Source organism: Charadrius vociferus, unplaced genomic scaffold, assembly GCF_000708025.1.
Source record: "Charadrius vociferus isolate BGI_N301 unplaced genomic scaffold, ASM70802v2 scaffold429, whole genome shotgun sequence".
Lineage (NCBI taxonomy): Eukaryota > Metazoa > Chordata > Aves > Charadriiformes > Charadriidae > Charadrius > Charadrius vociferus.
The window spans coordinates 2,177,898-2,203,400 of record NW_009650250.1 but is presented as its reverse complement, the minus strand read 5'-3'; the positions used below and the strand labels follow the sequence as shown (position 1 = coordinate 2,203,400).

At 41.6% G+C, this 25,503-nt stretch overlaps 2 protein-coding genes across 2 annotated transcripts in view; one reads left to right on the top strand and one right to left on the bottom strand.

Moving 5' to 3' along the window:
- The window catches only part of LOC104293532 (mitochondrial import inner membrane translocase subunit Tim23), a 17,324-nt gene extending 6,014 nt beyond the window's left edge, over positions 1–11,310 (top strand). The window contains exons 5-6 of the mRNA XM_009893040.1: positions 2,641–2,767; positions 10,782–11,310. Coding sequence (XP_009891342.1) covers positions 2,641–2,767; positions 10,782–10,897 — 243 coding nt within the window. The 3' untranslated portion in view covers positions 10,898–11,310. The remainder of the gene's footprint in view (positions 1–2,640; positions 2,768–10,781) is intronic.
- A 5,368-nt stretch (positions 11,311–16,678) lies between these two features.
- Positions 16,679–22,904, bottom strand: NCOA4 (nuclear receptor coactivator 4). The gene is made up of 9 exons (XM_009893039.1): positions 22,753–22,904; positions 22,170–22,310; positions 21,956–22,044; positions 21,346–21,454; positions 20,667–20,738; positions 19,235–19,381; positions 17,995–19,005; positions 17,540–17,629; positions 16,679–16,964 (listed from the first exon to the last, which is right to left on the bottom strand). Exons 1-9 carry the CDS (start codon positions 22,891–22,893, stop codon positions 16,959–16,961), a joined length of 1,806 nt encoding a protein of 601 aa, XP_009891341.1. The 5' UTR covers positions 22,894–22,904; the 3' UTR covers positions 16,679–16,958.
- Between the last annotated feature and the right edge of the window lie 2,599 nt (positions 22,905–25,503).

Sequence of the window (25,503 nt, the reverse complement as noted above, 5' to 3'; positions counted from 1 at the left end):
GTAGGGAAAACAATTTAAATATATATCTGTTTGGTGGGAAAGTGTATTCCCTAGATTTTCATTATGAAATCCATCAGGAAAAACTGCAGGTTTTTTTTTTCTTTGGGACACGAGAGCATTTCAGTAGACACTGAAAAGGAAATTAGAGGCTAAAATAGGATTTGAAGCATAAGTAAGCAAAAACCTGTAATTAAACCCCCAAATTTTTAGTAGATTACAAACAAGAACTCTACCTGTGGAATAACAGGAGTAACTGAAAATTATAGCTTACTTGTTAATAAATTCCATTCAGTTCACAACTTAAGGCAAAAAACATAATTGAATACTTCTGAAATAACTTTAATAACCTAAGAAGAGTCTCAGTGGTCATGTAAGCAACGGCCTGATGTCTGTTTCCAGTTAAAGAGAACTCAAAATGTTTATCTGTAGAAGAATGTGATAGTAACTACAAAGATTTATCCTTTTGTGATGGTAGTTTAGCTAGAAGAATCACAGATGATACCACCCACTTTAAGTCTAAATGTTGCTTATAACTAATATGGGTTAGAAAAAAGAGAAAAGAAAATGATCAAAAGCCAGATATATGAGAAAGAGACTTCTGTGAACTGAGGTTTGGTGGGGGAGGGGGGTGGGAAATAAAATCACATCAGTTGCCTCAGAAAAACAACTTCAGATGATTTCATAAAAGTCAGTGGAATAACTAATGCCCTAGAGAATACAAACTCTCTGGCTTCACCCCCCCAATCTTAAAAGACCAAAGGATGCTTGGTTACTTTGAAAGGAGAAATCCAAAACTGATTAAATTATTTTTGACGATTAATGGTGGAACTCATTGCCCCACAAAGCAGTAATAGAAGAATTAGCAGTATTTAAAACAGAGATCACATCATGTTATAACCCAGTTTACATATATTTGAATTTTGAAAAATGCATTCAAACATAGGCTAAGTTGGATTTATTACATTTCATTTCAGTCTTGTTTCTAAAGAGTAGATTGATTAGCTTGCCATTTAACTCAAGACATCAGCTTTTGAGGCATAATGTAGAGGCCATGGTTAGAGATGAGATTCTGAACTGCAGTAAGAACGGCACTTTTCTTAAGAGATGCATATTGCCTAGTGAGTTTTCTGGTGGGATTTTTTTTGTTTTGCATTTTTTTCTTATTTTCTATTCCAAATCTAATATAGTGAGTTTTCTGGTGGGATTTTTTTTTGTTTTGCATTTTTTTCTTTTTTTATTTTCTATTCCAAATCTAATCAAAACATGTCTGAAAACTGAGATGCAGGCACGCTGCAGTTCAAGGTTCCAGGTTAAGTGACACATTAACAGTTTTTTCAGCTGTGTTTGAAGAAAGATTACTCAAGAAAATGTTTGTGCATTCCAGTAGAGAATTGTTATGTTTCTTATAAAATATGGCCTCCCAAGTCACAGAGTTAAACAGAACTTGATATTTTGGGATTTCGTATAGCTCTGCTTTGCCCCAGCTACCAGAGAAGTCCCTTTCACGGAGCTGAAATATTTTTGCATCTTATTTTGCTTGTGCAGCATTTCTGTACCACAGAGATTCCTTTTGTCACTCCTGACAATTTTTGTCATTCTGTTCCTGAACAGAGGTAGCAACATCTGTGTTAAAACTGTTTTTTAAAATGTTGTTAAATTCAGCTTTTCCTTCCCCTCATTGTTAATACTATGTGCTGCTAAGACAACATAAAATACCATTGCCTGTGCTGAGTGGAGAAGGATGCTACTGTTCAACTCAGCAACGTTAATGTGGTTGCTTATGAAGGATTAAGATGCTTTTTAGCAGAAGATTTCAAATTCTTGGAGGACAAATTAAAGTGGGATGGTGTCTGTCACTTTTAAGTGATGACATAGTCTCCTGTTCTTTGTCAGCATGAAATATGATTATATCATGAGGGGTGAGGATGGGGGTGCCTTCTCCCTTCAGCAAAATGCATAGATCGTATACGCATCCATACTAAAAACCCATGCATTTCTCTTTCTAATCCTTTCCAGGACAGTCCCCAAAGTTCTCCCAAAGCAAAAGGCGTTTCGGGGACAAAGTTTTCTTATGCAGGCAGAGGTGGAGCAGCTGTAAACGTCAAATCCCAAGCAGTCTAATAATAATTTATAAGGGAAGTGTAGCCCATTGTACTCCAGCCCCTGATAACATAATCTGAATGCTAACGTGCGTTTCATCTTGGTCACATGTGGGCAACAGTTTCTCTGGTACCTAGAAAGTGTTGTTGCATTTAGTTTCATGCCATCCACACAAGACAGTATAAAGGCTGCCAGTACAAAGTTAAACCCTCAAAAGTTTTTTAAGTATATTTGAACTAGCAGAATGGGCTTAAACTTCATTCAGTGCTTTATATCACATATTTATCATGTCTTGAGGCAGTACTAGATGTCATGAAGAATGCTACTTTATAACCAAACTATAGCTACAGAAAGAAAAAGTATCCATAAAATAAAAACAGGTCTGGAAGAAACCACCAAAGGTGGGGTTTTGCAGAGGATTCTCCCCCTTTAAACAAACAGAAACTCTGCGTTTCGGAAGCATAGTCTAAATAGTTACACTAAGCCTGGATTCTAAGCCTTGTGTCTCAGAGAATGGGAGTTTCAACTTGAATTTTTTAATGTGTTTCTTTCCCAGCTCTACTTTACAGTGCATTCGGAGTCATCATTGAAAAAACACGAGGTGCAGAAGATGACCTGAACACCATAGCTGCTGGGACCTTGACAGGAATGCTATACAAAAGCACTGGTAGAGTAGCAAAATGTTTCTAGTTTTTTTTCTTTTTCTGCTTTACCCTAGTTAAGATTCTCATTACTTTCGCTAAATACTGTCCTGCTCTGAAAATTGGCAGTGTAAAAATGGTACACTAGGAACTAAAACCTATTAGCTCAATATCCCCTAACTCACACATTGTTTTTCACACAGCTAAGACTACTTAAGGAAACTTGCACTTAAAAAAATCCAGCTGAATTAAATTGGATTCCTTCCAACTTGCACAGCACTAACAATAATCATGAGAGCCATATATAACAGGTCTGTTATACCTATGTACTGGATAAACACTCAAATGTTTACGCAGATTTATAGTGGGATTGTATAAAACACATACGCAGCTCATTCTTAGCCGTGTTTTTCAGGTAGAGCAGGAGTAAAACCAATAGTTTCTCAAGTCCATGAGCGGATGCAGGCAGATGGGAACTACCTTCCAAAGGGAAAGGGGGCCGGGGAGGGGAGGAATGCAGAGAACACAGCTTGACCACATCAAAGTGAAACTTATTACAAGTGATTCATGTGATAGTATCTGGAGCTGCAAAAAATCTACACACATGGAGAAACTGATATATTTATGAAGTTACTACCTAGCTGTTTGTGAAACTGTTGTCTTGTGGTAGGACTCTAGTCTTTGCATAGTGGTCAAAACCAACAAACAGTGTTATTTGAGAACAGCATGGATTTAAGGTTAGTTTGCTGATGCATACTGAATTGTTTGAAGAAGAGAGGACCTGAGCCTCATCAGCAAAACGCATATGCCAAGCTGAACAATTGGAGGGATCATCTTTTTTAGAGAACTACTGGGTACCGCAGATTGACATTGCCACAGGAAAAAAAGCAGAAGTTTTAAGTACCTCAATAAAGTTTTGGCTGTATGATTCACCCGTATTTTACCGAGGAGATAATTCTATAATTAACCTACGTACTTTTACATACCTAACTGAGCCTCAGCGTCTTGGAAGCGTTCGTGAAGGCCAGCTTTATGTATGGGGCAAAACAGTTTGAGAAGTCTTGTTTTCCTGTTGGCCTACACTACTTGAAACCAAAAATAATTTGCTTGAGTAGCCTTCATAAATACTAGCTTGTGCACTTAACCTTGCAAGAGCACATAGTTCTCTTGTAATTAATTACTTATTTGGAATTTCATGATATGACAGATTACCAACAACAGCTGGACAGGGTAGCAGTATAGAAGTCTAACGTTTTCTGTAGGAAGTTGTTAAGGAGAACTGCCATCTTACACTCCAGCAGAAGCTTCCCCCTTGCCTTTCAGAAGTATAGAGCTGGCATTATGTGTAATTTTTTTTGGCGCAGTGCAACCATGGATAACTGCTCCAGTCACATGCACGGTCATCTGACACTACAAAAATTTTTCTTACCAGAGCACAGTGGGGCTTTTGTTTTGTAACGTAAGATCTACTGACTTAATGGTAGCACTGATAAAGAAATGTAGTCAATAAGTCTGTATTCAGTAAAGTATTGTATTGCAAACATGTCATGCATATGAATCATAATGCACAGAAACTCAAAAGAAATATATGTTTCACGATATGCAGGAAATTTGAATGGCACAGTAGACCTTAGAGGTCAAGGATTAGGTCTGGAAGTGAAAAAGATGCTATTTGCATCTCTTTGAAGAATTTAATTCAATTTATTTTTTTTTTCTTTCATGCTCTGTCCCTCTTGCTGCTTCTCCCATGCTTCCTCTCCTGTCACCTTATGCCAGAATGCCCTTCCTAATTCTGTACAGTAAAGCTTCCCTTTAAGTTATGCCTTTACCTAGCATCAATATATATTTACCAAAAAAACCCTTGAATATTTAAGCCATACACAAATGATCAGTCCACATCTGTGAGGTATATCAAGGTTGTAATAGTTTCCTGTGTTACATGGAATGCAATGTTGTGTTGGCATTAAAAAAAAAAATTTGAAAGCAGTCAGGGACATATCTGTTATAAATCCCCGTATTTTAGTGCTGGCTGGAAACCCCCACAAATGCTATTTCAAATAAAGGCAGTGCTGTTCAAACACTCAGATTGCCCACTTCCATCATTCCTGTTTTGTAAAGAGATCAGGAACATATTTAAGAACAAACCGTATAAAGTATGGCAGGTTTTTTATTACGACATCCGGCTTCATGTTTAAACATAGCAGTGATGGAAGAATCACATCAGCAACCCTGCTGCACTGAAAAATATTTTGTGTCCACTACAAAGCCTAGATTGAATTTCTGAGACAAGTGATTAAGCTTTTGCTGAGGGGAATGAGTGTATGGGAAAAAAAATAGTGGGGAGACTTTTTGAAGGCTGAGATTTGTTTCCCAGACTGGTCCCAGTTTTCACAATTTGTCCTTGTAGAGGTGTTAATCATTACCAAAACGCCAGCAGTCTAACAAAAATGGCTTTCCAAAATACACACGTTCTAAAACCATTAGATTGTGAGCAGTTTTGTGCAAGGCTACTTAACACACAGCTTGCGTGTGAGAAGATAAAAGAGTTAAAAAGTCTGCAGGTGAGGAAGTTCAGCTGTGTTCGCTGGCAGTGGCCTTAGTCCCTGAAAGTTCCCCATCACAAGTGACTAAAGCAGTGAAGTCCCCAAGACTTCTGATGGTCCTCCTTGGAGTGAGTCAGATACCGTTAACTCGCTGTTATCAATCAAGTGTTAGCTGGACTCTGTCTCTGTATACTGTATGGCCCAGGTTAACAGATTTGAGCTGAGTTTGGAAGTAAAACTGATTTGAGGCGCTTTGAAACATCATACGAGTTCCTCCCTTTGACCAAACAGATCTCTAGATTTCACATTTATTTAAAATTAAATTTAATACCAAGATTACTTACTAGAGTTTAGTGCAAATGTAGCACTGTGAGTGCAGTATTAAATTCTTACACCAGACTTGCAACTTTATGGACACCGCATTTTGAGCTCACAACTTAAACTGAATGTTCTGGGTAAAAGTTGAGTGTCAAAGAAAACCCTTTGTGTTCCTTTGCCAGTGGTGTGTGTACTAGAAATGTTGTTGCAACGTAGTCAATCCTGTTTGAGTTTTGCTAAAAGGGAGTCTGATATCCTAAGTCCACAAGGATGGCTTTTCCATTTAATAAGATATTATTCTTCATTCTTCAATTTCAAGCAAAGGCAGAAATTAAGATCGGTTATGTTTTTCTGAGAAGTATTTCAAAGCACAAATACTAACACATCTTAAACCAAACTAATTTTTAGCCCACTTACATGTGTTTTCAACCTCTTTTCTAAATCAAACATCTTTATTTTGTTTTCTCATAATTGCATTAGTCTCTGAAAGTAGCAAGAGTCAAAGAGATGATTGTCACTGTGCACTGTGTCACTGTTATTCTCTCCCACTATGAAAACGCATGTGGTTGCAGTCATCGTGTCACAAAGGTACAGCTGGCTGAGGATCGTACACTCCTCAAGCATGCAGTATTGATCTCTCGGGGAAAAGATACTGAGCTAGGTGGGACTTTGGTCTGACCCACTGTGACAGCCGTTTATTTCTCATTGAAATTCCTAACAGAGACTTCAGTAAGCAAAAAAAGTTAAATAACCTTTACCTCTTATCTGAGGGTTACACAGATTGTAGATGTTTTTTCTTAATTTTTTTTTTCCCTTTTGAGGTTAGGGAAAACAGGAACAAAAATAAAGTAATGCTTTGGACAAACTACATTATTTTGTTTACTGTACTTCCGTGCAGTAAGAACCCGGTACTAGACAGAGCATCTCATGCCTTTTGCGTAATAGACGTTACATAATTTGGTATAAAATGGTGTACATCTGAAAAGAAAGGAATTGCACACTAGCAATAGCTGAAGGGAGTAGTTATTTTCAGACCTTGGAACACAACCCTGAAAAGTCAATACATTATGAATTATTAAAGAAGGGCTAAATGCTTTATTGCTAGCAGTGAAGTCTGACCAGAGCTAAAGATCAGTTTTGTGACATTCAGTGGGTAGGAATTCAGGGCAGTTGTGTTACCTAACTACTTTTTGAGCTATAAAAGCCTCTTCCCTTTGGGCTCAATCTGTGTTTTTCTTTGGGTCGGACTAGGTTGGTTTTTTTTTTTTCTTGTTTCTGTTCGGTGGGGACGGCGAAAGAGGAGCTTTTTGTAGACTGCTGCAGGTGTGGCCCTGGGATATTTCATTTTTCTGCATTATTTAGAGAAAAGCAAGTAAAGGATTTGCTTCTGAACTTTGAAGTTCAGCACTGTCAGGCATTTTAGAAATTAAGAACCTCTCTTAAAACCTGCTTTTAACATAATAAGTCTATAGGACTATTAATCAAATGGTGTTTAGTGAAAGGATTTTGTTTCAGGTCTGAAATAAGGAAGAGATAAGGGCAAAGTACAAGCAGGTGCTACAGGTAATAGCTTGTTGAGGCTTTTTTGTTACTTAAGGGCTAATGTCCGAGAATATGCATCGCTACTGAGCGCAGTGCTGCCTTCTGCCCAGCTCTGCTAAGCAGAAACAGCGAGCTAAGTTCTTGCTGCCATTTACAGTAGCTGAGGTAGTCTCCTGTCAATCAGGTGCTGCTGCTTTCACTCAGTGAAAAGACAAGGAATTTTAATAATGTTTGCAAAGTAATTTCAAGAGCTTTAATACTTCTAAACTTGTAAATTAAATTATAAATTCTTACTGTTTTTCTAAATTAGCCTTCACATCACAGTAACTACCTGACATGTTCCCTGTTTCAGGCTTTGTTTCTGTATTTTAACCACAATACTGTCTTAGCTGCAGCAGTACGAAAGCGGAACATGCTTTTCTGGAGTATATCTGATTTCCAAAATGAAGTTTATCCATTTCCTCAGTAATTTCTGTACCCACAGACTTTGCCCACACTTAAAAGATTTCATAAAATGACTACTGTGCGACAGCAGGAGGAAATTGTTCAAATTTTCTACTGACATAGGGCCACCCGCAGATGTTCAAACAAATGTCTGCCTGGTGGCTCAGAGGGTCTGGATAGCTACTGCTGTGCTTAAAATTGGAGCGAAACTGAGGTTGCCTTGTACATTTGAAAAGTCAAGCCCTCTAAACTTTTTTAAAATATTCTTGTTCCTGGAAGCCCTGAAGGAAGAGAAACTGTTTGCATTCTGAATATATGAGAGAGAGAGATTGGAGACAGAAAACTAATCACAACTTAACTATTAGACTTCTTTTGTTTGGCATAAATATCTGCATCTGGATTTTCAGTTAAGCTATTTCTAATGTTTGCTGTTGGATGGTTCTTGCTTTAAACACCCCAGGAACTATCCCAGGATAGTGGAGTAACACATTCTGAAAATAGAGACAGGAAGGTCCTAAATGGAAGATTTTACCCTCATGTTTTACAATACAGATAATGTCTTTACCTGCTATGCGAGTCAAATTCAGTGTTAGGTGTAGATTGTGCCATGAAGAAATGCAAAGCTGTGCTATTAGAATGCTGTGTGTCATTGCATCGTGTGCTCTGAAACCTATTTTAAATGTATAGGAGAAGGACAATACTCAGCGATGAAAGGGTGCAGCAGCTAAAGGCGAACAGAGAACTAAATTCTCATTTAGGCAGCATCAGATGTATCTTTGGAGACCCACAGGAGCTTCTCAGCTATTGTGCAAGTTGCCTGATCTCAAAATACCTGCTTTCAGAAATGTCTGTCAGCTGGAACTTTAGGTTATCGTACTCAGACATGCGAGATTAGAGGCTTATGACCACGTTCCCAGCAGGGTTTGTCGAGGCAGACTTGGTATCAGAGGCTCGCAGAGGGTGATTGCAGAGGAGGGGTGGGAATATGTTCTATCATGCAAACACAGCTGGGATGGGAGTGGAGAATATTTATTTTTTTTAAACAAGGTAATCTTCTCAGAGGGCTTAACATTTCCTGCCCAGCAACTAGGCTGCATTCTACAGTGCATTACTGTTTGAAGTCTGCCACAGGCCTGGAGGTATTTACTCAAATGCAAATCCAACCAGTGAGGGAAAGGAAAGTTTTTCCTTTCCCTTTTTTTTGTAGTTACTGTGGCTATTTCAGAAACCAGATGCAACTGCTACAAAACAAATTACTGGTAAAAATTTTGTAGCAGAGGCATAGGGAACCTGGTAAGAAACATTTCTTGCATGTTTTCTGCTGGAATTTTTTTCTAACTCACTCACTAATGCACGTATACCAACTGCACAAGCTTAGTTCATGTTCCTGGAACAGACTTCCACTGAAACATCTTCAAAGTCCTTAATTTGTCTGCAAGACCTACAGACTGCTTTAGGCCCAATGGTTGACACTTCTTTGTAAGTGGATTCAGAGCTGCCCTCCTCACCTGACTGACCTCAGCACATGAAAATACTAACATTTCCTGTGTTAGGAGCAGTACATCTTAGCAGCACTGTGTCCACGCCTGCAAGGATGCTAGAAAGTGGTTCAGCTATCCAAATTAAAGAAGATAGCTTTCTTGTACAATCCCTCGCTGAACTTCACAAACTTCACTGAATCTGGAACCAGGCTTGATCAGCCTTCAACCTGCCTTTCTTCTGTAGGAATAATAGGATTTTAACGGGAAAGGGAGAGGAATTGAACCCAGGGGCTGTGGGAAGAGCCTACAGGAATAGTCATAGCTCTGTACTACATTACATTCTATGAGGTTGTTCCACATTTCATGCGTTTCTCTGTACACTAGAATGGTTAGGAGCCCTCTTTGAGGGCTTCTTCTATGAGCAATGGCTTCCTAATATGAACAGCAGAAAATCAGGCCCTAATGTTTTATTCATTTTTCCCAGAAGTAACGAGAAGTTAGCATTTTTACAGACTATCTCAAATATTTGTTTTGTACAAAGTGTCCTTTAAATTTCACCTGGGGCTTTTTGCCAGAAGCTGCTTGCACACGGTTAGTTCTGTGTACCCAGCTGCAACCCCTTCATGTGAAAAGCTTTTTGTGCAAAAAAAACCTCAGGATGAGTTATCAAAAATAGAATTCTACATTCGTGTTGTGTTCCTAAATCCTGATTTAGGCATGTTGGTGCGTAAACGGTATGACTTTCCTTAGAGCTGTTGAGTTCTCAACAGTTAGGGCAGTGAACTAAGACTTCTATCCCAAAAACCCCTCGAATCGTCACAGCTAGTCTGGCAATGAAATTTCTAGAAACTATGGCTAGGCATGATCTCTAGTACAAAGTCCAACTTCTGCTATCACTTCTGCAGCTTCTTGGTTTCACTACGTGCCTGGGCAATGTGAGTAGGTTTAACAATGCCAATGAAATCCACTTAATCTTGCGGCACAGGTCACGCAGCCTCAGTCTAGCTGGCACCAACAGCTTCTTGCCCCACCACAAGCCTAAATGCAATTCTGTGGGACAACTTTATGACCCATAACGGAGAAAAAAATAAAATAAAATCACTGATTACTGAGATGCATTTCATTTCAAGTTTGAGGAACCTGCGTTCCACTATCAGTTTTACCAATAAAGCGGGCAGGTTTTATCTAGCTGTAAGCTGAAACTGGCCTTGTTCTATATACTGTACACATTATCTTAACTTGCTTCAGCTGGGATTGATAAACATTGCAGAATCAAACTCAGTGAAGTTTTCCTAGCATTGAGGGTCATACTCTCAGGTGTTCCTGTGCGGTTATAGTGCATTCTGGGAGCTTCACTAAGGCAGTTTCTCCTATTGAGAAATAGAAACGTTCTGCTGTTTAGTAAAAGCAACAGAAGTCTCTACTTTTGGCCCTGTACGCCATAACCCTCGCTTGGATGGAATGGAGTTGTGATGCCATCTGACTCCTATCTCCAGCCAGGTGCAGTAGCACTAACGTAGTTTGAGAGGAAGTCACACCAGCAGAATTAGAGGGGAGGACAGGGTTAGCACAGGTACCCTTCCGGGGAAGTTACTGCAAAACTGCGTTTCATTGAGGCACCTCTGGATTTGAACAGCATCTTGGAGGTTGCTGTAGCTGAGCATTTCCTCAGATGTAGCTTTAATGGGCTTTAATCTGTTTCTCTTTTGCAGGTGGAGTGCGTGGGATAGCACGAGGTGGTATTGCCGGTCTGACGCTTACTGGCCTCTACGCTCTCTATAATAACTGGGAGCACATGAAGGGCTCCATAGCCCGGCAGTCCCTCTGAGCAGGGCAGCCAGCGCTGGACAGAGGACACGCTTGCATAGTCACCAATCAAATCAGTTGCGAGATCTGTCTGGTGCCCTTTCCTATTTTATTTACAATTAGCGTGAAACCGAAGGAAGCCATGCTGGGAGGAACCTCTTGCCACCATATAACTGGACTGGCCCTTTCCTTCCTGCCAGCCAGTCGCTGGAGAGGCAGCAATATTTGTTGGACCCGCAAGCGAGCAGAATGGCCACTGAGATAGAGTCTCCCCGACACGCTCACCAGCTAGCCCTGGGCCAGAGCTACGAGGCATGCTCAAGTCCCATAGCTGTACCTGCTGCGCTACCAGGTTTGTTCGGTTGCGTGTACTACAACGATAGTGCTGCGTAATAAAGTCTGTGTCCATAGAGCTATTCACTGCAGTCTTTCAACGTGCATCACGCGGCCAGCCAGCGCCCGGAGCCAGCGGGAGCCTCAAGTAGCTACCGGCACTGGGCAAGGCTTGTTATTCTGGCAGCGCAGGGTAAGCTGTAAAAAGGGACATCATCATTAATAAAAAGGGTGGGATTACACAATACCGTTTCTATGCTTTGCTGTTCCTACCACTGATAAGGCAAAAGCGTGCCGCATCCAGTGACTCTTAATTACAGTTTTGTTTTGAAGGACTGATGCGATAAAGTCCCAGGGGAGTTAGTGGGTGAGGGGAAGTGAACTAACAAGGCTGATGTCTGCTGATGCGAGGCGATTGCGAGGCATACCAGGGGCTGGCTCCGCTCCCTTATTTGCTCTAATAAATAAGGAACTGGTTGTTTCTGGGTGAGGTACAGTTGCTGATGCAGAACAGCTGCCATTGGATCTCAGAACTTGTTTAGCCAACAGTTAGAAACTAACCAGTATAAATACTCCTCTCATTGCCTATTACAGGATTTTTAATTAGTGACAAGCTTGCCTCACCCCCAGTAATGTTTGTAGGTTATTGGCAGAATGAAGAGATACGATGAACCTGTGCCTTCTTCAGTGTTAAAATTAAACCGTGTACCAAGCATTGTTTACACATAAATTAAACAGCAAGTTGTGAATTAGTTCAGTAATTAGAGTTACTGTATAACAGCTCATTCCTTCAGTTCTTAAATAATTAAACAGGTAAATAATTAAACAGGTCTGAGACAGCGTGGAGGCAGGATAAGGGAAAAACAAGAAATTACTGCTCAGTAGACAACTTAATGTGAAACAAGAGTTTACTTTGCATTTTCCCTGCTGAAACAGCTCGATAACTACATTGCACCCAACAAAATAAAGACAACAAAAAAGGCAGTAGAGGGAAGGGGGGAGCTCTTACCTTCCTCTGAGAAGAAACACAGCTTTACTAAGAAGCCTCTATAGGAGGAGGTGACCTCTGAGACTAGCGTTTTATAGAGCAAGTGCTGTAGCTAACGAGCCTTCACAGTTGAACTCAATTAGCTGTGCTTGCATACCAAGTCACAGCAGATGCTTTTTCCCAGCACTTGACTAGATGTAGCACAAAGGAAAGAAACCAGGCTTTTTCTCACCCAGTTTGTAAATGCGGTTTCTTGTTAAGCCTTATGTTCCACTGTCTTTGGTGGGCTGTGTGTTACTGTTGTGGTGTTAGAGCTGGACCTTCTAGCATGCATTTTTCAAGGGCTGTACCACCAAATAAACTGTCCCCTGCTCGCAGGCTGCAGAAAGGTGACGTTGGCATTGGCTGTGCAGCGCTGCCACATGGGATATCAGGAAAACGTGTGTGCTTGCTTCCTGAGCTGCCTTTTCTCTCCCTGTTGGAATTGGTGAGTTCCTCCCTGTCCATGTTTCTTGGTCACAGTTAATAGGACTCACACTCCTACAGGCTTGACAATGGTGGATGAAGGATTGATAGCTGCTTTGGGGGCTGATGGCCACCGAGGGTTGCTTTTTAAGTGTCAGGAACTTTGCGGTGTATCTTTTAGGTTTTCTAGAGACTTTTTCAGGACTGAAATATGACCCAGGAGCTCTCTGCCCCTAATTGAAGTGGGAAAGCTGTGAAGCTCAACTAATGTTTTTTCCTCCTTTAGGTGCACTGGAGATCATGTAGAAACAAGCTTTTTGTAAGCTCAGAGTTTCCACAACCTTAAGGCGAGGCTGACTCCTGAGACAACTTAGCGCGTTATCTGGTCTGTGATAACCTCACATTTCCTGGAATTGCTTACCTCAGGAGCAGAGCTGAGTGCATTTTTCTGAAATAGCTGTGTTTCTGGGGCTGGTAAAAGCTCTGGTTCATAACCTGTTTGTATATGGAGTGCTCCGTAGCTTGAGCTATGAAATACAGCAGCATGGAGGCAGCAGGGAGGGATGCGCATTCCAAGTGTGGAACACAGAGAACGACTTTATGATGTTCTGTGTCAAGACCTACTGCAGTCACAATTTAATGGCGAATAATCTGTATAAAGTTGCTACTTAAAGCTGTGACCAAAAGCATACCCAAGTTTGGTAGGAATAAAAGGAAGGAAAATCAAGTTGCAAACAGGATCTGGTAAGGCCCTTACAGTCCTCCCATGCAGTGTTACATAAATGGGAGCATGGGAGACCTTGGCCGGCTTGAAGAGCGGTGTTTTATCCCCTTGCAGTGCCAGTCACGGCATCTAGTTTTGCTGCTAGAGCCAAGACAGCTGCGGCAGCAAGTGAGGGAGTCTGAGGTAACAGGTATAATGAAAGCTTTTTGAATCTTGTGAAGCTGCTTTTGTTTAGTCTTGGGAACGGAGAAAGGCAATTTCACCATTCCCTGCCAGCAGGTGACTTCTCTTACAGTTGGGGGAATTTGTTGAAAAATCACTAGTCATGTGGTAGGAATCTTCAGCTTCCTCCATGAAGCAGAAGCTGCTTCCAAAAACAGGAGGGAAACGTATGTTAGGGCAGAAAAATGATCCAGTGTTCCAGTCCCTAATCTGGGACTGAAAAAGGGGGTGTGTGTCATTTTTTTATGCTTTAACAGCAGGTTACCCCTGTGCATAATAAATTCTAGACAGTTAGGGTATGTTTGAAGTGGAGCTTTGTGTATGGTGTGAGTATTGGCCTGTGCTGTTGCACGCCAGACACCGCAGTGACGCCAAATGGTACTACTGCCTTTTCTTGGTACTTTCGCAGCACCAATAACACCCGTCTTGTGTTCCCCTTGGGTATCTCTTCCCTCGCTGCCAGCCACCCTCTCTCCCTGCCCTGAGACAGCAGCCGGGCTTGTGCCACAGCAGGTTTGGGCCAGCAGACTCAGGGTCTGGTGCCCCGGCAGCCCAGCGAGCAGCCCTGCTCTGGGCAGGGAAGGAACCGCTGCTGCCACTCGCCCCCTCCTGCCCCGGTGCTTGCAGGGCTCTGCACCAGCATCGACTTGCGCCTTGGTGAAGGGTTTCCCGTGGCTCGGCCTGCCTCTGGTAGAGGAAGGGGCAGTACCGCAGCCCACGCTGCTGCCCCCAGTAGCCACCTGCCAAGCGCTGGCCTTCCCCGCTCTCCTCCCTGTGCCGTCTGGGGCACCTTCCCTTGCTGCCCCCAGCAGCTGTCGGGGGCAGCGGTGCGACAGGCCTTCGCCAGGCACGCTCTAGCCGTAAAGCTCCCTACCTTCACCAAAACATACATTATGTGGCCGCAAAGCGTTTCAGTTATTTCATGTAGAAGCAAGTTAGGAGGATTCATTTGTTACAGAAACTCAGCTGAGGGAGAAGTGGGAGGTAGCTGCCCACAGGGAGGGAAATGGAATTAAGCATTCCTCAGTACAGGGCATCAATCTGATAATCTCAGATTGTTCCAAGAAAGGTCTCCAAGTGTTTGAGAAGCCATGAATAGCATTTTCAGCTCCTGCTACTGTGTCTTCCTTATCTTTGGAAGACCTTAAGTGTTTTTTTCCCTGTCTTTGAAAGCTAAACAGTCAGGGCACGAGTTCAGGTCTGCATGTGGCTGCTTCTAACAAAGAACCTCTAGTCCATTTATAAAAACTGTGCGTATCCACACCCACATGAGAAATTCAGGGTGTCGTGGTTGAAAGGCTGCCAGGCCCAGCTGCACGATGAGAATGTTCTCTTAATGCTACAATGGAGCCTGGAGTTTAAAGGAATGGAAAATCCTCAGAGGAGGAACAAAACATACAAGGAGTCTGACGTTCGAAAACCCAGAGAGCAGAAGAGCCGGAGAGGAAGCACAGCTGCAGCGGCACCCCAACAGAAGTCAACCAGGCAACGTGCCGCAGCATTTTTTGTTAACTGCCTTGCAAAGGAGACGTAGCACACCTATGGTTGCAATTATTTTTTAATGGAAAAGACTAATCAATGTTTTACATAAATATCAATTAGTGATAACAAGTCAGTAGAGTAAGTAAAGGAATACATACCCCCAAGTTTTAAAGGCTCATAATGAACTGACAAAGTAGCACACAATGACAACTACAAGGAATTATAAGAGGTGGGCTGCACGTCAATCACCTTCATGTAAGTTCAACTTCTAATCAAATTAGGCTATTATTGGAGTTAGTCACAGTGCAGTCTGCCCATGCAGCAACAAGGACCTGTTCAAAGGGGAAAGTGAACTTCAAAAAACATATTGCTGCTTCCAGGAGAAAGCCTCAACTACGAAAGTACGAAAGCCTCAAGTGGTCCACTGATGTTAAGCCCTTTCAGGGTCTGGTTTCAGATGTGCAGTGTCCCCCTCGCAGACTGAAAACTTATTTTTTAACCAAATGCACAGGTTCTACCAGATGGGGAATGTCTTCACACTGCGAAGTGATACCAAGGTTGGATCTTGCTAATAATTTATTTTCTACAGCGTTGTGAAGAACTGAAATCACTTTTATTCCCAGGCAGGCTGCAGGGATGGGGAGAAGGGGAGGTTATTTTTATAGTCATTAGGAACAATTTTTTAAGTGAGTAGAAGCTGCACCAGAAACTATGTAACTTCACAGTTTTTCATGCAGCCTGACAGGCGTGATCCACATTTCCATCTAACGTCTCAGCACTCCTTATGGGCTCAAAATGGTAAATACCTAAAGAGGTATTGCTCATATTATGTCCACAGCTATAGGGATCAGAGTTATTCGACCCCACTTCCATATGGATAATAATTATGGAAATCCACAGCCTAAATATGTTTAAAATGGATCAGTGGGAGCCACACAGTTTGCCAGGTTAGTGTTTCCCAATTAAACAGCATGACACCAGTCTGATGCGAAGACATCTAATTCCCCAAATATTACCTTTAAATATTACGTGGCTAAGATGCCGGCTTTCCAGTGGTTTAGTCAATAAAAGTTCATTATGAATTATCACAACCTAGCAGAAACGTACACATTTCATCTCACAGCTTTTTCAGCGAAATTCAAATAGTTATTAAAAGCTGGGGACACGGTAGGATCTGACCTACTGATGCATGAAAATTAACACCCTACCCTGTTCTACCCTGTCTGAACGGCTTAAAAGTTTGCATGAAAAGTTTTCATTCAAAACAAAATTACCAGTTCTCCTGTCACACGTCAGGTCCCATGAATTCATGTCTTTTTCAAAATCTGGACTACACAGGCGCACCAATACAAGATGCAAATGAAACCTCTAAAGTTAGCAACTGTTCAATAAAAGAAACTGCTTCCAAATACAGCCTAAGTTATCCCACAATCCCAGTAAGCTGGAACCCAACTCACGACAAAGTTGTCGCAGCTGAGAGGAAAGGCAACACTTCTAGAGTCACTGCCAAAGGTGGACGTTTCACAGCACCAGAGAGATTTCGCTTTATACTTGCACTGGCTTCAACATACTTCAAGTGACAACCCACTGAAGAAGATTCACGTAGTCCCATAACAGATACGAATTTACTAACGCCCCTATAGTATCGGATTGCTTATGCTCAGTGGGTTTACATTTCAGAATTAATCATAACAAAAAGGCATCTTCTGCACCATAACTCTGTTATATGAGTAATCTTTCTTTTTGTTATAATTTTAGAAGAAAAAGCAGATGGCCAAACACAAACACAAGAATTCAGCTGGCTGCAGTCACTCAGCGTGATGTGCGATTGATCAGCAGGGAGGGGATGATTTCGATGCTTCCAGTTCTTCACATCTAAACAAATTCAAAATTGGGTTATTCTCTTTGATAAACAGAAAGCAATACTTTTGGAAAAAAAAATGTGTAAGACACCATAGGAAAAAAAAATCATACTAAAATATTTCCTAGAACTGAGTATCTTGCCTTTTAGGGGTTGAAATACGCCTGCTAAGGACTTTTTTAATGAATTTCAAAAACGATGATAAAGAGTTACCTCGGCAGAAAGGAAAAACATGACATCAGCTGTAAATGCATAAACAAGATAAGAAAGAAGCTGCCTGGAAATTTAGACATTAATTGCATGTTCTAGTTACAGTAGAAGTTACCAAGATTTTACCATGTGTCAATCAGCTGAAGAGTGATTTACTCAAGAACCTAAGTAATTCCCTCCCTGGCTTGTGCTCAAAAGAGGAGGAATAATGAAAAAGTAGAATGGTGCAAAGCTGTTAAAAAGGTATATGGGGAGGAAATCACAATGCTACACTGCATTCAGCGACCTCTGAAGATGACAGTTAGCTGCCAGCATCTGCGTTCCGTACCCCTGACTTATGCTTAGGCTCAGCCGTTCTAACACGTTCTGTGCACCCTACCTGTAAAGGAGTCCGATACAGCCATTTTTCTTTATCTCCATTGAGTTTCATACAAGCAAAAAGGTCACAAACTGTAGGAAGGCCAAAGTCCTGAAAGAGAAGTCACCTTAATTACTGATCTCCAAACATGAATAAATACTGATGCATCTTCAAATTCTGTCAAGTGTTCAAAAAGAAAATAAAACTGACTTCTGAGTCTTTGAGATGAATGCTTTCTTCATTTAGTAAAACATGTTAACTTGGTTTGCGTTAAATGCTGGCCTCATCTACTTAAGTAACTAAGTAATAATCACTGAAAACATTAAAAGAGCTAAGAAACCTAAAAATTGTCAGTCAGCATTACCCAGAAGAGCTATGAATTTGGAAGAGAAGGCAGGCATTACATTCAGTAAAACAGTAAACCCGGCGCATTGGCTTAAGACCCAGCAGTAACAAAAACTGAGGAACATGCTCACTTGTGCTTTCTTGCGTAGAAGCCATTTATCTTCTGCTGGAGGCAGGTTAGCATTTTCTAGGTTGTTTGAAGCCAACACCCAACTGTTTACATTCAAGGGGAGGTGGAACGGAGCCAAGAGGTCTAGGAAAGGACTCTTGACACTATTATCTGCTTTTTCCCTACTTGATTTTTCTTCTGTGCTTTCTGCTTTGTGCTCAGACTTGGCTAGCCAGCTCGTCAGAGGCCTTTCGAGCAATACTTTCAAGGGTTCTGCGATCTCTGCCGAATAATCTGCTTTCTCTGCACTAACGGGTTCCCCTGTAAGCTGCTGTGTGGGGTTAAGCCAGCTACCGGCAGTAGACTTGGTCTTCTCATGCTCAGGGTTTGGTACATCTTTCTGGCCGACTGGAACTCCATTTTTATCCTTCCCTTCTTTCTTCAGAAGCCATTTACACAGAGCCTCTTTTCCACAGTTTTCATCACACACGCATTCTGAAAGGCTGGCACACACCTCATTAGCTTTGCACACATCTTCCACCTTAAATGGGGCCTGGGGATGCTGAAGCAGCCAAGCGTTGACAGCAGATGTAGTGGGTGATTTCTTTCCATCAAGATGCTCATTCAGGCACTTCAGATTTCCCAGGTTCTCAATTTCAACACTTTTGATCTGGCTGCCACGACAACTGGTGCACGTTTCAGCTTTGAGGAGCCAATCATTGAAATTAAATTCTTCCCTAAAAGGCTTAAATTCATACTTCCATCTCTCCTCTGAAGCATTACTTCCATTTTCTGTGTTGGGAGTAACCAGCCAGTCAGAAAGGTCCATCTCTTCTTGTCCGAGGGATTCCAGTTCCTCCAGCCTTTCAATAGTGGAAAAAGAGGAGTTGGAAGTTGAGGTGGAGTCCTTGCGGCCGGGAGAGTCCATCTTCCCAGTAGCATCACGCTGTTGATTCTGCAGGAGCCAGTTTTCTAAATCTTTCAGATTTCCCCAGGCTTGCTCAAAATAACAGACTTTGGAAGAATTTAAATCCTAGTGAAGACACATTGAAATGCATCTGTTAACACTAAAAGACAATGTTCAGTAACTGTTTGCACAGTTACAGCTGGGAGCATTCTGATAGCAAGTGCAAAAGTATTAGTTGAATGTGAGGCAGAGCAAAGAGAATTACACAAGGTTTAATTCCCACCATATTCCGCCTGCAACTGGATACTGGGTTTTTCCCTTTATTAAAAACTAGGTTAGCGCGTAAGAGGCTTACCTGGCTGGGCTCTGACACACATTTTTGTGTAACCCATTCTTCAAGATTGGTGCTGGGAACATACGGAGCCTGGCACACACTCGCTGGTCTGCTTCCAAGTAACCAGTCAGCAAGTGAGGCGCTCACTGTCCCACACAACGTTTTCTGCTGAGAAAGAACGTACTTGGTTATGAGAAAGTTTAATTCCTGAGGCAATCTATGGCGAACATCACAACAGGCATTCAACGTGCAACAGTGTTTCTGAACCAAAAGAAAAACCAGTCCCTTCTACTTAAGAGAAAAGTACATCTTCAATCGCCTGTATGACTTTAAGCCACTGCACTCATAGATTGTTTTGTGATCCCAGATTCTCCAGAGAGCAAATGGCAAGAAAGGGAAGTGACAATTTCTACAGTGCGCAGTTCTGGTATGTGTAACACTGCTGGTTTGGGCTGGAGTAGAGTTAAATTTCTTCACAGTAGCTGGTATGGGGCTATGTATTGGATTTGTGCTGGAAACAGTGTGATAGCACAGTGATGTTTTCGTTATTGCTGAGCGGTGCTTACACAGCACCAAGAACCTTCCTGCTCCTCATCCCGCCACACCAGTCAGTAGGCGGGGGGTGCACAAGTTGGGAGGGGACACAGCCGGGACAGCTGACCCCAACTGGCCACAGGGATATTCCATACAACATGACGTCATGCTCAGCTTATAAAGCTGGGGGGGAAAGAGGAGGAAGGGGGGACGTTTGGAGTTACGTGCTTGTCTTCCTAAGTAACTGTTATGTGTGACGGAGCCCTGCTTCCCTGGGGATGGCTGAACACCTGCCTGCCCATGGGAAGTGGTGAATGAATGCCTTGTTTTGCTTTGCTTGTGCGTGGCTTTTGCTCTGCCTATTAAACTGTCTTTATCTCAACCCATGAATTTTCTCACTTTTACCCTTCCGATTCTCTCCCCCATCCCACCAGGGGAAAGAAAGCGAGCTGCTGGGTGGTGCTTAGTTGCCAGCTGGGGTCAAACCATGACACAGCCAAAACCCTCTATAAACCAGCCATAACTTTCCTTCTCACCACAATTCCCATTACTGATTTGCTACCCTCCTTCATTGATGCTGTTTCTGTGCAGAACCCAACATAAGACTTCCCATGAATTTCTGCGTTAAAAGGAATGGCATAGTTCCAACTGCTGACTTGACAACATCAAGGAATATTCAATTAAAAAATTCTGACTGACAGTCACACTCCGAATTCACTTTCATACTATGTTCTTGCACGTCTGTTTCTGCAGCAGCTATAACATCAGATCAATGATGCTCACCACAGCGACTATGACTGGCTACTCGAACATCTCAACAAACAAACAGAAGGCATTCCTCAAGCAAGCTAACATATTGTGCTTGTGTCCTTTCCCTTTAATACCATTAAACATTCACAGATACAAGGCCTAATCTCACCTGCTCACAGTTCATTAGGGCACAGTTCTGCCCCGGGAACCAGGGAGAAGTATTCTCTCTCTCTGAGGTTTGCTGTAAGGACAGAAAAGTAAAAGTTAATTTAAATCTCAATTTTGTCCAGTTTCTAGGATGAATTCTACTGTAGAGCAGAAGCGAAACACAGTTACAACTGGTCAGTTCTTTGCAGCTAACAATTCTCTCAACATTTAAAAACAGAACAGGGAAAAATTTACTATAAAAATACTACCTTCAGTCTACTTCCTTTAAGACAATTCTCTCTGATAACACAGGAGATACACTGTTTACATAAGAATGTCAAAATATTTATATAGCAGAATGCCATCTACAATGCATAACGATAAATATCTAAAGAAAACTGTAACGTTTATTTTCAGTTACTGGAATAGAGTAAGAATACAATTATTCCCTCAGTCTCTGCCAAAATATATTAAAATAACATGCATGTAACCAGATCTAAGCTCAGTCAAAATCAGACCTATATGCAATAGTTAATAAACCACTACATATATATTATACAGCTAAAACTATGTGACCCGTGCACAAGATCCATTCAAGCTATAACTAAAAGTAGAAATATCACTTGGAATATATTGCACTACTGCTTCAAAAAAAAATTTTTTTTTAAAATATTCCAACCCAGGAAAGTTTTGGTGCTTACCATTGTTTTAATTGAACCAAATGAGGTAATAGCCTGGCGAAGGTAAGATGTGTCAGCCTCAAAATTCAGGATGGAAGACTCCTCTGGTTTAAGAGTAAGACTTTCCAGTCTGAAAGAGTAAGATGATAGTTAAGGAAAACAAAGAAAAAAAAAAAAAGAAAAAAGAAAAAGATGACAACCTTCTTTGTCTGTCATGTTTGGGAATCAGTCCATTATTTCATAAAAAAGCTTCCAACCTGACTTAGCACTAATTAGGTAACAAAAAGACTTCTATTACTTGCATAAAAATAGAGATGCCTATCCACAAATCGAGAACAGAACAGCTTCTTCTTCTTACTTCAACTACCATCAACAACTAATATTTTAAATAATCTGTACAAATGAGTACCTCCACTGCTCATTACAGTCCTGTTTTTTCAAGCTACGGTAAAAAAGATAAGAGGAATGCTATCTCAGACTGCTTTAAAGATCTTATTTCTAAGAACCATTAAAAATGCAGAAACAGTGAGTTAGTTCTATTACTAGATCTATTAGAATAAAAAAATCAGATTAAATTCAGAAGTCAAAATAAATACCAATTGTGTTAACTTGCATCATAAAACATATTTACCTCTCCAGGCAAACTGAAATCTGGTTTGCTAGTTCGTTACTATAGGAGCGTTCCAGCTGATGGATAAGGCAATTGAATTGTCCCAAATACTGCATGGAAGACAAAACACGTGTTATTGTTTTGGCCTCCAAGATTAAAATTGAGAAAATACTCGCAAGGAGAAATGCCAAATTACTTAAAAATGCCAATGCAACAATTTACAACCAAATCTTACCCAATAGAGCTGCTGCGCCTGCTGCTGCAACGCCTCTTCTTTCAGCTGCTGAATGAGGTCTACCTGCTCAAAGAGCCAAACTTCGCGACTGCGCAGGCATTCCAGGTGGCGGCTTATGTGGCTGTGAATCTTGGCTTTGACCTGTAAGAGAACATGGACCATTTCCAGAGCATCTGTCAAACAGCATGAACAAGCATAGGCTGAGCTGATTACAAAATAGTGTTTGTCACAGAGAAGTGGTATTTTTGGAGCAATTTATTTCTCAAAAACTAACCACAGTCACCCACAGCACCACATAACTCACATTAGTAAAAGTTCCAAGGCTACCTTTAGAGAAGTATCCAAGAACAACCTCTCACTATTTTGAAGTTTCAACCAACAGCTTTAGTAAATTCTGTGTTCCTAAGCTAATAATACAGGAATACCTTTATCAAGAGCATGACCAAATTATATAGCAAGATGCTTGCAAGTCTCTAGACAAATGTCCGGCCATCATCGTAATAGAAAGTACTCTAGTATAATAAAAACTGTCATCAAAGTCATGTTAGTTATTAAAACATTTTTTAAAAGAGTTTAAAATTACCTCCCGCCAGTTGTCTTTAATCTGTTGTTCAGCTTTGACAATTCCAGATATAGCTGTTTCCAAGTCCTTCTTTGCTTGAAGGCACTTTGCCAGAGGCTCACTGCTGCAGGAATTTCTACTTCTATCTTGTGGTGGACTCATTCTTGAAGTGTTCCTAAAACACAGTAAGAATTTTCTTAATAGTTTCTATTCCTCTTTAACGGAAGAGGAAGGGCATCATATGAAGAACCATCTGCTTAACTTCGCTATGAAGGTGAACAAAGAAAACCCTAAGACCCTACACCCATGCAAGTTTTCTAAACGTAGATAGAGCTTTCTCCAGGGGTGACAATGGTCTCTCAAACGCCTCAGCCCACGGGATTTGCACAACCACAAGAAAACCAACAGATATTTGACAACAGCTTCAACCGCAGGAGCTTAGGCAATCCTCCCCTGCCACTCACCTTCCCATGGCTTTTATGTCTAGCCACAGAACTCCAGCAGCTGAGGGCTGAGTCAGGCAAGGTTCAGTTTTTTTTTCAGCTCTGCCGGAGCTGGGGGACAAGGGCCTGGCAAGGGCCAGGAACTGGTGCAGTCACCCTTTTTTCAGCTGCAGGCAAACGAACTGGCTCTCATAAACAAGAAAATTCTAATAGAGTTTGATCAACTGAAACAACAAGTGTTGATACACAGATTACTCTTTACTGAGCTGCAAAGGCCGAAACTTACAGCAGCCGCCCATTATTCTTGTCGTGGTCACAGCCGTGGTAACTTACTCAGCTTCAGCTCAAGTAAAAGGGGCTCAGATACAAAATCCCTGAAGAAGTTACACTGGTAAGGATTCTACAAGTAAGGGAAAAAAGCTAAATATGGATTTTTAGTAAAAATGGGAAGTGCCAATATAAGCATTTTTCTAAATGGTGGGGATTTTGTTACTGAAGAGTTTCAATTCTGTTAGTTTCGTGGTATTCCTGAAGGACTAACTAAAGACTTGTAATCAACATTCTATTTAAAACAAGTCTTCAGCAACTACAGCTACAGAAATTGCCAGCACAATTACTTAAAGTGTACATATATACCAATCTAAATATTTCATAGATTTTACCACTCCTCTGGAGGGAACTGAAAAAAAGTATTTTGAATATGACAAGATGACCATGGAGCTTGTGGAACTGAACAGCTATTTAGGCTGCAATTTCCAAGCCCCATGCCCATATAAACTGCAACCCAAAAATCCTTCTACAGCCAACACTGAGCAGATATATAAGTTGTGTATTTCAGAGCAGAGGGCTAGGAGTGGTTGGCAAGTGAAAGCTGACAAAAAAAGCAAGGTTTGCTGTTAGGCAGTGGCAGAGGCTGCATCATCTCCCTTGGTTCCCTCCACACCACGGGCTTCCCATCTCCCACGTGCCCCAGCCGGGAGACACGGAGCAGGCACAGAAGCCACACCAAGCCCCTGCATGTGACTCAAACCCATCCTCACCATAGCGTCTTGTCTTCTAGGAAGCGCAGAGCGCAACTACAAGAGGAGTGAACTATAATTTAAATTTTAAGCTTATGTTAATTCTACACCAAATTAGACAGGGTGCAGAAATCCAAAATGCATCGTTCTTCATTCTGTGACATGAATGCCAGTTTTGTCCTTGTATTTGCATACTCTAATTCATTCCCCAGTTCAGTTCTGTCAGGTTTCATGATCTTCACCATGCTAGTGACGTTCAATGAAAGGTAAGCTTTCTCTTCACAACACCCCTTAGATTTTATCTTGCTCGTCAACTCTCTCATGTACAACCTACAAGAAAACGTAAGTGGGAGCCCTAGCTCTCAGATATAATCTAAAAGTATTAATGCAAAGATAGAGATGTCCAGCCAAGAAAACAAGGGCATTAGATATTTTTAAATCTGTCATATATTCAAAAGTAAACAGAAAATTAATATTGTTCTTTATTATTTCATTCATCGTACTCTTACATAACAAACGATCAAAGTCTGAAAGGCTAAATGGAATTGCCACGTTTGCTCACACAGCAGATAATGTACTTAAAATTCTGAGTTTTGTGAAAATTATATTAAACTGTGTATCTACAAATGCCAAGTCCAAAGTACGCTGCATTGCCATTTATGTGATTCCTGACTTTACGCCAGCAGGGAATTGGGCTTGACGCCTGAAGAAATGCTGCTTTTTCACACTTTGCATTACTGACTTCATACTGGCACAGTCCAATTTAAGAAACTTACAAATGCTGCTCTGATGACCTCTGAAAATACTTGCATTAGCTGCTTTTTTGATTTTTTCATTTGATTCCAAGAGTCTCTCTCCAAAACGCATACAGAGAGAACAACTGCCGCTTTCCTCCAGCCAGCTCTTATAAAATGGCTGTTCTCATGCTTTGTCAAAAATTAGCCAATAAAAGTAACAGTACAGTTGCGGATGAGTCAATCCATCCTTCTTGTCAATTCCCACAAGCGAAAACAAGCAGGGGGAAGCACCCAGTTTCTTGCCCCCCAATTGGCCCCCACTAGCAGGGGGCGCTGAGGGCATTTTCCGGCGGCACGCGCCGAGGCACGCGAGACCCCACGCTTCGGCTCAACCAACAAAATACAATCACTTCCGCAACAGGATACACGCTTGCAAGGCGGAGTCACCATTTTTGGCAATTTCCACACCACCGAACCGCTTCCAGCCCCACGGCGGTACCCCACCGTGGGTACACCGCGCCGCGGGAGGCACTCGCCCCCCCATCCCCTCCCCAGCTGCGCCTGCACTTACTC